This window comes from Dreissena polymorpha, chromosome 13 (genome assembly GCF_020536995.1).
Source record: "Dreissena polymorpha isolate Duluth1 chromosome 13, UMN_Dpol_1.0, whole genome shotgun sequence".
Lineage (NCBI taxonomy): Eukaryota > Metazoa > Mollusca > Bivalvia > Myida > Dreissenidae > Dreissena > Dreissena polymorpha.
In genome coordinates, this window is record NC_068367.1 from 59,857,664 (window position 1) to 59,876,000 (window position 18,337).

General features: G+C 36.0%; 1 protein-coding gene across 3 annotated transcripts in view; it reads left to right on the forward strand.

The window, feature by feature from the left end:
* LOC127856000 (RNA-binding motif, single-stranded-interacting protein 2-like) overlaps window positions 1-18,337 on the forward strand; it is a 247,648-nt gene that overhangs the window by 23,814 nt on the left and 205,497 nt on the right. For 2 of the 3 annotated variants that reach the window (XM_052391948.1, XM_052391950.1), the window contains one exon: window positions 8,608-8,764. In XM_052391948.1, coding sequence (XP_052247908.1) covers window positions 8,699-8,764 — 66 coding nt within the window. In that variant the 5' untranslated portion in view covers window positions 8,608-8,698. Of the gene's footprint in view, window positions 1-4,279; window positions 4,431-8,607; window positions 8,765-18,337 lie in introns of those variants that run through there. The other variant, XM_052391951.1, reaches the window with a different exon arrangement.

An 18,337-nucleotide genomic window follows, 5' to 3' on the forward strand; every position in this document is an offset into this window, starting at 1 on the left:
TCAAAGGTCAAGGTCACAGTGACAAAAAACATATTCACACAATGGCTGTCACTACAACGGAGAGCCCATATGGGGGGCATGCATGTTTTACAAACAGCCCTTGTTTGTAATTGAAGTCTCATCAGTAATGTTGCTAAACCACGTTGATAGGACAGCCTGGTGTATAGCGGTATTGGACATATTGTTGGCATGGCCAGCCATAACTTACTGCGCAACAAACGAAACTGGTGTCATCTCAGTGGCCGGTACTTAGTGGTGAGGCAACTCTTATTGGCCAATAAGTAAAATAATTTGAGTCTTGCACTGGTGAAACCGAGACTAATGTGTGTGCATTAAATCGAAACTTTCCACTTAAACTGGATTAGTTTAAAAAGGAATTGATTTCATACAAAAAATTCCCTCAAAGCGAAAAGTATAATCCCTCATCGCCTTTGTGGACTGCACAGGCTAATTTGGGACGATACTTTACACACATGCATAAACCCCTTTTTCCCAGATGGAGGCTCATTTCATTGAAGTCTTTTTATGCCCCCGGATCGAATGATCGGGGGTATATTGTTTTTGGCCTGTCTGTCTGTCGTTGTATGTGTGTGTCTGTCACTAATCTTTAACCTTGGTCATAACTTTTGCAATATTGAAGATAGCAACTTGATATTTGGCATGCATGTGTATCTCATGAAGCTGCACATTTTGATTAGTGAAAGGTAAAGGTCATCCTTCAAGTTCAAATGTGAAATATATTGCTTCAAAGCGTAGCAATAGGGTCATTGTGTTTCTGACAAACACATCTCTTGTTTTTATCTTGATTGACACAATGCTGGATCTGGAACACAATATTCACCATCTACCATTCTTAGTCTTAAGTGTTAAGAATAGACTTAAATCCAAGTTTAAATCCTATCCAATCTTACTTGAGAGTTTTAACAGATCCTTGATACAAATGATGCTTAAGGTCTCCGTGGTGTAATGGATATGGAGTCCTAGTAACCAGGAGATCACGACTTCAATCACCACTGTGGGAGCGTTGTTTAGATCTCCCCCAAAGACAGCAGTTACTGGTTCCAGGCCAAGTAAGCGGACTCTAGCGTTTCAATAAGCCTGAGGCTTTCGATGCAATCGAGCTAAAATAAATAGGTTTAAACTAAACTAATCATGCTTATTTCATATGCACAATGTTCAATATGAAAAATGGTGTCATTTGAGGGGTCACAGCTCAATTGAGAATCAACAATAAAGAAAACTAAGAACATTTTAAAGAATATTCCTAAAATTCTTAGACTTAAGGCTAAGAACAGGTTGGTTTGAATGGCCCAGCTGTGGCCCAGCTGTAGCAGTGTTTGTAGACTCAAAGATTGTGGACTCATTGTGAGTTAGAATTCAGCGCTGGACAGTTTCTGGAAGGACCTGCAACAAATGTCAACACACACTTCTTTAGCCTTGCTGGTGATTCCTTTATAAGCAGCACAATAACAATTGTTTTGCCGGCAATTGGCATGTTTTTCTTGACAGATAAAACATAATTATAAGAAATGTTCCCATATGTTCATGTCTGCACAAAATTACAGTGTATTGTGAAGAGCAGTATTATAATGGAAATGTTTGTATCAATTGATCATCTGTGCACATTGCTCTTCACCTTCAAAACCTTGCTGGCAATATTGCATCTTACATCAATCTGACGGTGTGCATTTCTGAAATACTTTCCTCAATAAATGTTGTATCCACTGCCTTATGTTTCCACATTTAACCAATAAATTTAACTTCATAGAAGTCGTACTGAATGAAATTAGTTCTTATTTAATGAATAAGTCTATTTACAGAAATGCATTTGAATGCTGAGATAAATATTTTTTCATCACAGTTTAAAGATAAAAAGAGACATTTACAGTATGTTAAAATAAGGTGCATTTAATTATCAATTAACCCATTTATGCCTTGAGGACTCGCCCATCCTTCAAATTGGATCAAATTATTTTCAAAATAAGGGATTTCTAGTATACTTATTTGTATATTTAGAATATTTCTTACAGAAATTCCTTTAAGCAAACAGCGCAGACCCTGGTGAGACAAAAAAATTGTGGGGAGCATATAGTCTCCGCTTCGTCTGTCCGTGCTTGTGTGTGTGTGTGCGTCTGTCTGTCCGTCAGTGCACAATTTTTGTCCGGGCTATTTCTCAGCAACTAATGACTGGAATTCAATGAAACTTTATGGGAAGCTTCCTACCAAGAGGACATGTGCATATTATCAGCCGGTTCTGGTCGGATGATTTTTCACAGAGTTATGGCCCTTTGAAATTTTCTATTAACTGTACATAAAGTGCTATTTCTCAGCATATTATTACGGGAATTCAATGAAACTTTATGGGAAGCTTCACTACCAACAGGATATGTGCATATTATCAGCCGGTTATGGTCGGATGACTTTTCACAGAATAATGGCCTGTCGAAATATTCGATAAACTGTACATATAGTGCAATTCTTGTCCGGGCTATTTCTCCCTAACTACTGACTGGAATTCAATGAAACTTTATGGGAAGCTTAACTACCTTGAGGAGATGCGCATGTTATTTGTGGGTTCTGGTTAGATGATTTATTTAGAGAGTTATGTCCCTTTGAAATTTTTAAGTTGCTAAAACATCCATCGTATTATTTTGTCCAAAGTTATGCCCCTCAAGGCTTTTCCTTTTATCTAAATATATATAGTGCAATATTGTGACAAAAAAAAACTTTGGGGAGCATCACCCGTCTCAGACGGTTTCTTGTTCATTATGGGATGAATAAACTATTTTCTTCTCAAACTAAAAGTTTATCAAAATACACTTGGAATAACTTTTTAATTATAAGAGATAAATGCATACATGTAGAGCGTGAAAGGTAGACCAACATGTTAACTATCCATAAATGTTAACCCTTTACCAAACAACACATTTTGGACTGCCCCAAATTGAAAGAGATTGCAGACGAGAAATAATATTGTAAAGGACTACTTAGGTGATCTACGTCATTAGGTATTTTGCATATGTCATGAACTATATAAGTAAAAGAAAACTTTGAAACCTACAAACACTTTTTGGAATTTTGGAAAAAGATTCATGATTGAATGAAGGAACTTTCATTAATCTTGTAGAACATGCGTAGATTTGATCTAAAAATATGTGAAATAGAAAGAAGGACAATATCTTTTGGAGAGATAAATGTACCTACGTTATAAGCAAAGGACCTGTGCGACAATTCCTGGGCTTTTTAGTCTGTTTAGTTAACACCGTAGTAACGTTTTCCATATATAAAAATGCTCACCCTTCCAACTTTAAGCGTCCAGTGGGACGAGGGATAGAAAGAGAAAGTCACATATGCTTGAGTACATTTCACCACACGCGCATTGCACGCTATTTTCACATAAAAAAAAAACAGTGGAGTGATTCAGGGCCATCATGGCCCTCTTGTTTTTCTTAACCCCGCTTTGATTTCTAAATAATTTCTCATATATGTTCTTTGGTTCTCTTAAAAGAATCATGACCAATTGTGCCAGTTGATAATTTCACTCTCATATAATTAATATAAATGTTTTATAAAATATAAATGAGTGCGTATAAGTACCAATTAAACACTGCATTTGTACAATGCATGCCCCCCCCCCCCCCCCCCCCACCGCATCTACACTGTAATATTATACTTGCATATCATCTTAGTATTTAACTTGCATATCATCTTACTATTTAACATAAATATGTCCACTCCCATGAAATGATAAAACTTGTATATTTTTACAACTACAAGTAACACAATCAAAGATATCAGTGCCGATGTACATTAACCCTTTGCATGCTGGGAAATTTGTCTGCTAAAATGTCGTCTGCTGAATTATTATTTTTTTTAAACATTTTCTTTGATTTTTTTCAAAGAATACTAAAAGAATAGCAAACAGTTTGGATCCTGATGAGACGCCACGTTCTGTGGCGTCTCATCAGGATCCAAACTGTTTGCAAAGGCCTTCAAAATTCGGTACGAGCACTGAAAGGGTTAAGCTTGCTTCACATACAGGGCCATCTACTGAATTGTGTGATAAAAAACCAGGGCAAGGACAGATTCACGGTTATAGAGGCATTTAAAGTGCCAAATGCTCCAAGCAATTCGATTATGAGACACCATTCCGACATATGACAGTTTTTCAACTTAGGGGACCAGCTATGACAGAGATTAAATTCCTTATTTTCTCTGCCTCGACTTTTCATGCAGTCTTTTATCTGATGTTATCTGATATTGTCTTAAAATTTGTAATGCATGTTAATTAAACTAGTATTATTGCTAAATTCATGCATGTGGAAAGAAAAGGAGTTAAGGGGGATTGTGAAGATGTTACAATTCAATGTTTATTATTCTAATTCACTGTAATGTAAGGCGGGCATTTGGTTGATGCTTGTATGAGACAGGTTTGTGACTCTCATGTCCATGAATTAAATTATATGGTAATTAGTTGAAAAATTATTTCTAATCATGTACAACTGGTGGATACCTGGATACAAATTACTGTGTAGATAATTTCATATGAACATCATAAGGTTTTAATACTTGGATTGTTTTGTATTATTTATGTTCATCTTTCAGGTATGTGTTAATATATAGAGGATATTTGTAGGATTAGATGGAATAATGTTTTCATTTAATGAGTGATCATATAAAATATATAATTTTTTTATGATCACGAGTGAAATAAAATCGCTATTCCATGGAATCCAACAAATTTATTTTCATTTTATGCTTTTTAACTGTTTATTTACATTTTTAAAGAGTTTAACTGGATAATTTCGCTGGATTTATGACATCATTTCATAAAAAATGATGTCATTTCACAGTAAAACAGTTTTAAAAAAATTGATATTTTTCACTGTTATTTTTCACTGTTTAAAACAGTGAAATATCAGTTTTAATTCACTGATATTTCTCTTTAAACCACCGTAAAGCATAAAATAAAATAATTTTAGTATATATTTTTTTATAATAATAAATATCATTATTATTGTTTGAAGTGTTTCAATATATTGTATTCATATTGTTTCAACCTTTTGTTGTTGTTTAAGGTTTTGGCGTGAAGTGTTGTTCTTTAATTTGTTAATGCCTGCAACAATATAGAAGAAATCATGTATTTGTATGCCCCTAGCATCTGCAGATGCCACAAGTCATCTGAGGCTTCGGCTGTCAGTTTTTCCGTCCGTTCACCGGAAACATGTTGAAGACTTTTCAAATGGACCCATGAATCAATACTGACAAATCTTCCACTGTCCACATTTATTGAATGCATCATCTTTTATATAATGATTATAGTTATTGACATTATTAACCCTTTGAGTGCTGGAACCGGATTTTGAAGGCCTTTGCAAACAGTATGGATCCAGATGAGACGCCACAGAACGTGGCGTCTCATCAGGATCCAAACTGTTGGCTATTCTGATAGTATTCTTTGAAAAAAATCGAAGAAAATGCTAATTTTTGAAATTTAGCAGACGACATTTTAGCAGACGACAAATTTCCCAGCATGCAAAGGGTTAAACTTTATTTTGTATTTGTTCATCATGTTGATTGTTCAATCATATCATATGTACATCTAAAATAGTATGGGGAAAAAAAAAAGACAATGTTATAAATTTTTTATAATACCCCAATCAGCTTGTAATTATTATATACCTGAACCTACTGTTATTGATGATGGTATTTAAAGGCTTAGCATTTATTAAGATAAAAAGGGCTGTCCAGCCAGGGCAGTGGTTGGATGATTATGCAATTTTTAGGTCAGCTTTATATATTTCTTCCTACAATTAAACATTTAAACTACTAAATAAATCATAATTACCACACACAAACAATAATTATGCTACTGAGACATTTGAAAACTTCTGTGTAGTTTGATCCGCAGTACAATGCATGGTTAATTGCAGTACGTTAAAGCTACAACATTTTTTATGTCCCCCACCACTATAGTGTTATTGTTACAACATATTGTTTTTGCCCTGTCTGTTGGTTGGTTTGTGTGTTTGTTTGCTCCAGCTTTAACATTTTGCTATAACTTTTGCAATATTGAAGATAGCAACTTCATATTTGGCATGCATGTGTATCTCATGGCGCTGCACATTTTGAGTGGTGAAAGGTCGAGGTCATCCTTCAAGGTCAAAGGTCAAATATATGGGTCAAAATCGCTCAATTAATGTACACTTTTGCAATATTGAACATAGCAACTTGATATTTGGCATGCATGTGTATCTCATGGAGCTGCAAGTTTTGAGTGGTGAAAGGTAAAGGTCATCCTTCAAGGTCAAAGTTCAAATATATGGCGACACAGTGTTTCACAAACACATCGCTTGTTTTTAGTTATACAATAGTGGTTTCACAATCGAATAACTAAAACTTGGACACACAAGAAGACGCATGAGACCACCCAGGTCAAATTCTAGCACAAGTTGTTTCATTATGAAAACATGTTTGCAAATGTGTCATGTGTTATCAGAATATGTGTTATTTAGAATAATTAATTTCTTGTGTAAGTAAATTCATATCTTAGAAAAGACATTAAACAAAATGTATTGAAGGTTTTTTGTGAATAGAATGTACATGATAGACCTAAAACGTATGGCTGTTATAAACATGTTTTGGTTGTCAGCAAATTAAGCATGATGTTTTTTTTTTATCTAAATTCAGTTGTTTTTGTGTATGTTGAATGGAAGATAAACTTAACACACAAAAAACTTGACATCAAAAGTTACAAATAAGAATTTCACGACCTGAAATGTTCAATAAGTAGAACATCAAGTGAAAGTATAGGATTGAATTTTAAACATTTTTTTAGAAACACTTTGTACAATTTCAATTGGTGCACTTATTACACAAATGTAATCTATGTTAACTGGACACAAATGGATGAATTCTTTATGTCCAAATATTCTGAGGAACAAGCCATATTTGTTCAACATCTGCACTAAAGAACATAGCATCTACAATGCTTTAAAAGTAAATAGGTGATTGAAATTGTGCAATTTTTTACGTGATCTATTCAATACTTTTGTTGAAGATGTTTGTTCATCAGCAAATCTTTTTTTTCTGTCCATTCTACATACCAGTTATCATATTGTATGTATGTTTTATGATTAATGTACTAAAAATATGAAAACAACATACAACAATATGTCTTTATGTTTTTCTTCAGACTGCAGTTAGAAGTTAAATTTAGATTCTTATTAAAATGACTTTTTTGCATGATATTAAGTTCAACGGAGCACATGCAATAACCATATTGATCAAGTTCAACATGAATGAAAATATCTTACCAGGTATTATAAAGGATGTCAGATCATGTAATAAAAAGTTAAATTGCGTACAAAGAAATACAACTCTCAATTGACAAGTTTTCAACCGAATATTGGATTACTTCTCTTCTTACAGAATTTCTACCCATAGTTCTACTGCTGTAAAAATTATTTTGTATAATATAATTTTTTATCATTTGGAAAATTACAGTTGGATTAGCATTGTTGTCTTGCAAAGTCTTACAATAAGGCAGTGTATATAGTGACAGCAATATGTAAAAGTTGTTTAGTTTAAACCTATTTATTTTAGCTCGATTGCATAGAAAGCCTAAGGCTTGTTGAAACGCTCTCAAGTTCGTTTCCTGGGAAGAACCAGTACTTGGTGTTTTTGGGAGGTTGATCAAAGGAACGCTCTCAGTGGGGTTCGAACCTGTGACATTCCAATCCTGAGACGGACACCATATCCACTTCGCCATGGCGACCTCAAACTGTTGTTTTAACTGTTGTTGTTTAATATAAAAAAATCTTTTTTTAATTAAGAATTTTATATTCATACTCTATATGTTATCAGTTAATGGTTTTTATCAGTTTTCTTAAGATAAAAGGACATCAATTCATCAAGTTTTAACATCATATCAGGGGTGGCGAAATCAAATGTCTGAGTTGCCCGAGTCGTACATTTGCTTGTCTGGGCAACTGATTTTTTTCAATTAAGTTGTCCGTGGACAACAAGTTTTTTAAAAGTCGGGTCCAGGTATACAAAAAAATACATTGTATTAAAGCCGTAATTAAGTTTTACAAAACCGTAAGTTGACATGCGATTACATTGTCAGTGCTATTTGCGGAGCAATCAAGCTAAAATACGGGCACTCTCCTGCGCAGTGATCTCCCTTATTCTATAAGAGACCAGGAGCATGCCACATTTTAAACATTCGGCCCGACTGTTAGACAGTGTACAGACTGGTTTCTTTATTTTTACAATCAGACGGAAATAAAAAGTATCAAAGTAAGACAATCAAAACACGGTCTACCTTGTTATTTAAGACGACTTTAATGGTAAAAATGGAACATTTAGTTTTTTTAAATCTTCAACAACGGAGCAGAAACCCGAAGCTTTGAGCAGTCCACCTCCATTAATCAATAAATGCGTTTATAATTTATATAAACATTAACAGACAAGTGTAGTTCAGCAACGGACAAGTTAAATTTCCTAAATGGTTGCCCGTGGACAAGTATAGTTTTTTGAGATTTCGCCACCCCTGCATATTCCCAGTTTACAATACTGACATTTTAACATTTTTGTTTTACACAGTGAAAAGATTTGAAACCTGATTTATAAAACCTACTCCAGCCAGGCTTCAGACTTCCTTAGAAAAGAGACGACTATTGAAAGTCATCCCACCATGTTTGGGGGAAGTCAACCAGATCCCGTGACTGCTTATGGCAGCTACACAACACAGCCCACACAGGTAACATTCTGCTATGTAATGGTTACAATGCACTCTAAATGATCCCCGCTTTGGTAAAATGGGGTTTAATAAATGTGCGCAAAGTGTCATCCCAGATTAGCCTGTGAAGTCTCCGCTTGTATGGAATGTTTTGTAAAAAGGAAATCTCTTCTAAACGAAAATCCATGTTGAGATGGAAAGTGACTTCCCTGATTAGCATTTACAGACTGTGTTAACCCTTTGCATGCTGGGAAATTTGTCGTCTGCTAAAATTTCGTCTGCAGAATTTCTAAAATTAGCATTTTCTTCGTGTTTTTTTCAAAGAATACTATCAGAATAGCAAACCGTTTGGAGACTGATGAGACGCCACATTCTGTGGCTTCTCATCTGGATCCAAACTGTTTGCAAAGGCCTTCAAAATTCGGTTCCCGCACTGAAAGAGTTAAAAGCAACTAAAGGAAAAAGATGACAGTTCATCCCTCGATGTTTGGGGGAGGTCAACCAGATCTCACACAGGTTAATCAGGGACGACACTTTGGGCACATGCATTAAACCCCATTTTGTAAGGCATGGCCCAAACGTTTATGTAAATTGAATCATCCATGAATGATTTGCTGTGTATATTGTTTGCTCAAGTGAGCCTTGGGCCCAATAATTAAGGCAAGCATTAATGTTGTAGTCTTTGATTGTCTCTCATCATCATAATTGAGCAATAAGATTAAAAGACTTTATTATGGCAAGTTTTAATTAGTTTAAGATCTTTGTATTTTTGGTCAATTGTTGGTCATCTCTGTCGTAGTTTATCGTTTTAACTTAATTATTTCTCTAGATAAAGTATCCTGCTTTCGTATTTTAGCTTATTTGAGCCTGAATGCTGACTAAATGTGAGTCCTGATCACTGTCTAATAACACATGACATGAACACATTTTTGTCCCTAACGTGATAGAAAATGGTTTGACTATTTTAACTCTTTCAGTGCTGGAACCGAATTTTGAAGGATTTTGCAAACAGTTTGGATCATGATGAGACGCCACATTTTGTGGCGTCTCATATGGATCCAAACTGTTTGCTATTCTTATAGTATTCTTTGAAAAAAACATGAAGAAAATGCTAATTTTATCAATTCAGCAGATGACATTTTAGCAGACAACAAATTTCCCAGCATGCAAAGGGTAAAGCTTTTTGAGAATCGCTTGTATCCTCAGGGTAATGTACTTGAATGCAAGTAAATATTGCTTTTCCATATTTTGTGTGGTAGATGCGGTAAATTCTGACATATTTTGCTACAAATTGACATTTTGAATATATTATATATACTAGAAATGGCGCGGCAAAGGCCGCCACGCCGCATGTTTGACCCAGGGGCATCCCAGGGTTGGTAATGGGGCCATTCATAGTTGAGATTGACCGTATTGTCATAAGAGAAGTTCAGTATCAATAAGAAGTGAATTGGTGAAGAAATGAAGAAGTTCTAGTAAAGGGCAATTTTGGGTGGATGTGGCCTATGTGGGCGGGGCGCCCCAGGGTTGGTAATGGGGCCATGCATAGTTGAGATTGACTGTAGTGTCATAAGAGAAGTTCAGTATCAATTAAAAGTGAATCGGTGTAGAAATGAAGAAATTATAGTAAAAGGCAATTTTGGGTGGGTGTGGCCTATGTGGGCAATGCGCCACAGGGTTGGTAATGGGGCCATGCATAGTTGAGATTGACCGTATTGTCATAAGAGAAGTTCAGTATGAATTTGAAGTGAGTCTGTGTAGAAATGAAGAAATTATAGTAAAAGGCAATTTTGGGTGGGTGTGGTGCAGTGGGCGGGGCGCCCCAGGGTTGGTAATGGGGCCATGCATAGTTGAGATTGACTGTATTGTCATAAGAGAAGTTCAGTATCAATTTGAAGTGAATCGGTGTAGAAATTAAGAAATTATAGTAAAAGGCAATTTTGGGTGGGTGTGGTCTATGTGGGCGGGGCACCCCAGGGTTGGTAATGGGGCCATGCATAGTTGAGATTGACTGTATTGTCATAAGAGAGGTTCAGTTTCAATTTGAAGTGAATCGTTGTAGAAATGAAGAAATTATAATAAAAGGCAATTTTGGGTGGGTGTGGTCTATGTGGGCGGGGCGCCCCAGGGTTGGTAATGGGGCCATGCATAGTTGAGATTGACTGTATTGTCATAAGAGTAGTTCAGTATCAATTTGAAGTAAATAGGTGTAGAAATGAAGAAGTTCATGTAAAATAACCTAAAAAAAGAGTGAAAATCTCTGACCTGGCCCCACCCCAACCCCCATAACTTTTGACCCAGGGGTCTGATCAGAATTCCAAATAGTGCAGGGTGACACATATGCTCATAGCTACCATGTTTGTAAGTTTCAAGGTTCTAGTGCTTATAGTGTAGGAGGAGATAGTGGCCAGGACGGACAGACAGCGGAGATAACCACAATATCCCCACGCTTTTCAAAAAGCGTGGGGATAATAATGATTGCCCTTTTGCATAAAAGATGGTTACAATAACTGTACAAGTCATAGATCAATATGAGCATTATGAGTGCTATAGATACAGTAAAAGAAAACAAACTGTTTATTGATAGATCTTTGTTATGGCATGACTACAGGTAATACCTTTTTTAATGAGAAAAAATACCAAGTCCAAAGTTAGTTGAGTTCAGTAACTGTACTAAAACAAACACCTCATTTAAATCTTTTGATTTAGCTGTTATTACCTTGTCTAATTTATCAATGATTCAGGTATAAAATGATTTTGTTTCCACCATGGAAAGACTAGTTTTTGGCATCAATCAGGGATAGAAATTCATGTTTTCCTGTATGCAGGGTTAAGAATTAGGTCCAGGCAAGTAAATTTCAAAATGTTCAGGCAACTCGCTTTTTAAAAGAGCTTGAAACAGTTTTCCCCACACTTTTTTTTTACATCAGTTTGTTTTTAAAAAGCAAGAAGATTAATGTTTCTTAAAAGGGCATGCTGCATTGTGTCATGACATAAATGCTGTAATATTTTCTGATCTCTTTTCTTCAAAAATCTACAGTAAAAAGGTTAGTTTCTATCGCTGTTGATATTGTACTTGTCACTTATAAGTTGACCAGAAAATCCAACCAGTGTAATGGTTCAAAAACCAGTGATAAAATGAACAAGTCGGACATCCTGAGGAATCACACACACCTTGTTCCTTAATGTTAAGATGGTATGTTGTCATTCTTTGATTGTCCTCTGTATCTTGGATTACTTTAATAGTCTTAATGGATAAAAAAGCTGTTTTATTTTAAGTGAACATTTAAGTTTGTCTGGATGGAATGATGTTGGCAAAATTGTCTGGTTGAAATGAAGTCTTTTTTAGCTGCAATAGCACAAACATTATTTACCATTCACTGTTACCCAGGGTCTTCCCCAGGCCATTTAAGCCATTGAAATTTTCCGATCAGTGTATTCTTCAGTAAAAGAAAGTGGAGATTGTCAAAAAAAGTCAAGGTTTCCCTATCAGTGTATCAATATTCCCTGTTTTAAAAGAGCACTCGGTACCTACTTTCACAAGTAATCGCCATAAACACCACATGGGGTAATGGATAATCCTCTGATAAGAGAATAGCATGACGCGCGTATCGATTATTCTAGCCACATTACACGGTCATTTAAATGCTGACAAGGATTATCTGGTAACTTTCCAGTCGTCAAACTGTTAAGTTCATCGTCCAATCGGTTACGCGAATGCTTATGAGGGCGGGGTTAACTATCGACCATTATTTTTGATTGACGTCGGGCATGAAGTAAGACTTTATCGCAGCTTGATTAGCAAGTAGTTGTACCATTTGAGTAATATAAAACCGGTAATTAGTACAGTACAGAACATTAAAGACGGTTTCGGGCATCATCATCACACCTTTTTATTGTAAACAAATGTCACCTATGACTAATAATTAATACGAGAAATTAAGTGCAAGTGGTAAACAATTAATTATTATAGCGGTTACAATTATGTGATAACAATTTATTTAATTCCAGTACATGTATATTTCAACATGTCCATTTATAGAACTGATTCACCTCGTTTCTAAATGTTTCGTCCGATAATCGATAGTTAGAAGACTGATGATGGCAACCGGCCGTGATCCTCGTGGACAAGGTGAATTTCATGCATAATTCCGTCAAAACATTTATTCGACTCGTAAAGTGTGTAAACAAATTATCGTTTAATTTATAACGCAACGGTTAATATTTGTTGAAATCTCAAATGGGAATAATTAAATTTGTAATCCGAAACCCATTACCGTAAGTCGATGTTAACGCGTTTTTAATCCGAAACACACTTCGAATGTAAATGTTACCGCAACGTTAAATATTTTTGCTTCAAATTAGCTGTGCAAATTTATTTTGTGTCGAATCTTTTTCTCAATTAAAAAGAGCGCTAAAATTACGCAGCATGTACAACGTCGCTTCTATTGCATACAAATGGCGTGTATTGAGCGTTTTAACAAGCACACAACAGGTCAAGGGATTGACGCATATTCAGAGGCAATATTTCATCAAATCTATAAATAGTCACTTAAAAAATGTCAAGGTTTGTGTTAAAGAAATAACTGAAAGCTTTTATCGTAAATATTTACCAGAAAGAGATTGATAAAAACGGAATAAACGGGATTATCGGGTAATAAATAGAAACTTGCAAAAATAGAAAGTATACAGTAATAGAGTCTGGTTGAAACGGATGTATTGGGGAATCGTTCGAGTCGGGATTTTACTATCTGTGCGGAAAAGTTTTAAAACAAACAATATAAAAAAATATATTTTTAAATGACTGGGGGATTTTTTTGAAGAGTCATAGCGCACCAAATGACGTCTTTTGACGCTGTTTTTTAGCCGGATTTTTTTCGAAAAAATCTCGGCTTATAGATTGATGTTGTCGGGCGGGCGGGCGGGCGGGGGGGCGGGCGGGCGGGCGGGCGGGTGTCGTGCTCGAAAATGTTAAAGTTCTTATTTCATGGTATAACTTTGGTATGCTTGGACCTAGAGTCTTCAAACTTGACATGAAGGTTGGCCAGGATTAACAGATGACCACTGGTCATTTCAAGGTCATTCATTTGAAGGTCAAGGTCACTGTGACCTTCAATATAAAAAATGTTAAAGTTGTTATAACTTTGGTATGCTTGGACCTAGAGTCTTGAAACTTGACATGAAGGTTGGCCATAACTAGTTAGTAACCACTGGTCATTTCAAGGTCATTCATTTGAAGGTCAAGGTCACTGTGACCTTGAATGTAAAAATGTTAAAGTTCTTATTTCATGGTATAACTTTGGTATGCTTGAACCTAGAGTCTTCAAACTTGACATGAAGGTTGGCCAGGATTAACAGATGACCACTGGTCATTTCAAGGTCATTCATTTGAAGGTGAAGGTCACTGTGACCTTCAATATAAAAATGTTAAAGTTGTTATAACTTTGGTATGCTTGGACCTAGAGTCTTGAAACTTGACATGAAGGTTGGCCAGAACTAGTAAGTAACCACTGGACATTTCAAGGTCATTCATTTGAAGGTCAAGGTCACTGTGACCTTGAATGTAAAAATGTTAAAGTTGTTATAACTTTGGTATGCTTGGACCTAGAGTCTTGAAACTTGACATGAAGGTTGGCCAGAACTAGTAAGTAACCACTGGACATTTCAAGGTCATTCATTTGAAGGTCAAGGTCACTGTGACCTTGAATGTAAAAATGTTAAAGTTCTTATTTCATGTTATAACTTTGGTATGCTTGTACCTAGAGTCTTCAAACTTGAAATAAAGATTGGCCAGTACTAGAAGATGACCACTGGTCATTTCAATGTCATTCATTTGAAGGTCAAGGTCACTGTGACCTTAAATGTTAAAATGTTAAAATTGTTATAACTTTGGTATGCTTGGACATAGAGTCTTCAAACTTGACATGATGGTTTGCAAGCACACTTAGATGACCACTGGTCATTTCAAGGTCATTCATTCTAAGGTCAAGGTCACTGTGACCTTAAATGTTATTGTTGTTCATGTATATGCATGCATTCAAAACATAACACAAGGTTTGCTCATGCCTTGAAAAGTACTTACATTTCATTTTGACCTTTGAACAATATTTCAGTAATTTAAGTATTGCATTGACAAAAACACGAAAGGTACTTTCCTGTCATTTAAATCAAAAATCCGGCTTCAATGCGGTCATCTCCGACCGCGGAACTCTTGTCTTTGAGTTATAACGCACCACAGAACGTGAATTGACACGTTAAATTTTTTTTTAAATCAACGTCGGTAGGGGACACCCCTCCCGAACCCACCCCCGGGGCGCCTGAACAAATTCCTGGGGAAGGCACTGCTGTTACCATCAATTGCTGATTTTTGCTCCACAGCAATATTTTTTGTGTGAACTTGACTTGAATTAATGTCTTATGACATTATCATCATCAATCAATCATCATTATCATCATCAATCATCAACAACATCAATCAATTATCATCATTAAAATCAATCAATTATTATCATCATCATCATCATCATCATCATCATCAATCAAGCATTTCCATCATCAATCATCATAAACATAAACATAAACCGATTCTCATCATCATCAATTATCATCCTCTTCATCAATCAATCATTATCATCAATCAATCATCGGCATCAATCAATCATCAGCAATCATTATCATCATCAACCTTCATCATACATTCATAGGATTTAAATCCAACAAATTAAAAAATATTGCAATAAAAAAAGGAAAAAAATTGTAAGTATGCTTGCTTTAAAAATTACTGTTACAATATTTCTTTGATGCAGCTGCCATACTCAGTGGATAAGATGTGCAAAAGGCAAAAGGGGCTAAATGCATGTGCACAATGTGTTGTCCCAGATTAGCCTGTGCAGTCCACACAGGCTAATCAGGGATAACACACTCGGCTGTTATTTCGATTTTAGGAACCTTTCTTAGCAAAAATCCAGTTAAGGCTTCAAGTGTATTCCCCATTAGCCTGTGCAGACTGTACAAGCTTATTTGGGATGACATTTTACGCAAATTAATTTAGCCTGGTTATCCCAGACAGCCATCAGGCTTCATGCATTTATGTGTACATTATTGTGTAGGTTAGTCTGACACAATATTGGACCATTTTTACTGTTCATTTGTCTCTGTGATGGTGTTCCCAAACATGAAACAAACAGCATGTCTGAAGTAATTCTCACTGGCAGTCATTCACAGCTGCAGTCTTTGCACATGTGTCTGCCATCCCAAAATGTTCATTGCCTGCAGCAAGTTTGTAGAAATGCTATTCTTATGTCAATCTTAATTGAACCCAATCCACATGAGTCTTGATCTGGGATAACGGGGCTTAATGCAAGTGCATAATTTTTTGTCCCTGATTAGCTTGTGCAGTTGGAACAGGCAAATCAGGGAGGACACTTTCCACTGGTATGGTATTTTTTCACTAAATGGAAGTCTCTTCTTAGTGAAAATCCATTTTAGGCGGACAGTGTAAACTCTGATTAGCCTGTGCAGACTGCACTTTTGCCCGAGACCTAATTACAATACACTGACTCTTTTATCCCCCCCCCCCCCAAAGGCGGAGGATTATAGGATTGGCGTTGTCCGTCATTTGGTCAGTCCGTCTGTCTGTAACACAAATTCAACATGAAACTAAATGGGTGTATTGGTATCGATAAGATAAGAACCATAACCCTAAGCATTCTTAAATTAGAGTTATTGCCCTTCGTTGTTTTTTATATGATGTTACTTTGCAGGGCTCTATCTCAGATAGGCTACAAGATTTCAACATGAAACTTCATGGGTGTAAAAATATCAATTAGGAGAATTGCAATGCATACAAATAATTACCCGACACTTGACAAAAATGTTTGTTTTAGGATTATATCGTTTATCAAGGGATTTTCGCACATCCATAAACAAAATTTATTTGGCAGGGGATATCTATTGAAAAAAATTGCTTGTTAATGTCAATCTGCAGCATTATTGATATGCAATAAATGCATGTCAGTGCCATTAGGCAGTAGGTTTGATATTTGAATGGTTAATCCATGCTGTCAGCAATGTTGCAGCTGCAGTGTTTCTGTTTGCCAGGTGGGAAGATTAGCTGATAATTGATGATTAGTTGCCATGCTGTTATGAAACAGAATGATGGGCCATAAATAAAATATTGTTTTTTTCCTGTCCTTTGAAGGACTGAGTAAAATTGCTTCAACTTTACAAAAACATTATTGACCAATGAAAAGTGAAAAACTTGTTAAAGGGTTTAGGATAATTTATTATGATGATATACCCCTAACATGGTGTAATTAATGTTATTTTTGTCTGCTATTATGGAAAAGGAAAAAATAGATACCAGCATCAGCATTTAGAAACCAAGAGAGAGGATTGGAAACAACAGTAATGTAATTTCTGCTATACAGCATAGCCTAGCCGGCTCACCTTTTTAGCTCCACTGGCCAAAGGCCAGCGGGGCTTATGTCATGGTCCTTTGTCCGTCGTGTGTGCGTCCGTGCATGCGTGTGTGCATTAACTTTTTCTTTAAACATCTTCTTGTCCTAAACTACTCGTCCAAATCTGATGAAATTTCTCAGGAATGTTCCTGTGGTGAACCTCTTTCAAATTTGTTCAAAAAAATGCCCCTGGGGTCAAATTTGACCCTGCCCCGGGGGTCAAACAATTGAAAATTTGCTTATATAAGGCCTTTTTTGTGCAAACTTTATAAATCTTCTTGTCTATAACCATTAGGCCTAGGGCTACCAAATTTGGTATGTATTGACATCTTATAGTCCTCTACCAAGTTTGTTCAAATTATGCCCCTGGGGTCAAATTTGACCCTGCCCCGGGGGGTCAAAAAATTGAAAATTTGCTTATATAAGGCCTATTTTGTGCAAACTTTAAAAATCTTCTTGTTCATAATTATAGAGTCTAGGGCTACTAAATTTGGTGTGTAGTGATATCTTATAGTCCTCTACCAAGTTTGCTCAAATTATGCCCCTGGGGTTAAATTTAACCCTGTCCCGGGGGGGTCAAAACATTGAAAATTTGCTTATATAAGGCCTATTTGTGCAAACTTTAAAAATCTTCTTGTCCATAACCGTATGGCATAGGGCTACAAAATTTGGTATGTAGTGACATCTTATTGTCCTCTACCAAGTTTGTTCAAATTATGCCCCTGGGGTCAAATTTGACCCTGCCCCGGGGGGTTAAAAAATTGAAAATTTGCTTATATAAGGCCTATTTTGTGCAAGCTTTAAAAATCTTCTTGTCCATAACCATTGGGCCTAGGGCTACCAAATTTGGTATGTAGTGACATCTTATAGTCCTCTACCAAGTTTGTTCAAATTATGCCCCTGGTGTCAAATTTGACCCTGCCCTGGGGGATTAAATTTTTTTTAAATTTGCTTATATAAGGCCTATTTTGTGCAAACTTTAAAAATCTTCTTGTCCATAACCATTGGGCCTAGGGCTACCAAATTTGGTATGTAGTGACATCTTATTGTCCTCTATCAAGTTTGTTCAAATTATGCCCCTGGGGTCAAATTTGACCCTGCCCCGGGAGGTCAAAAAATTGAAAATTTGCTTATA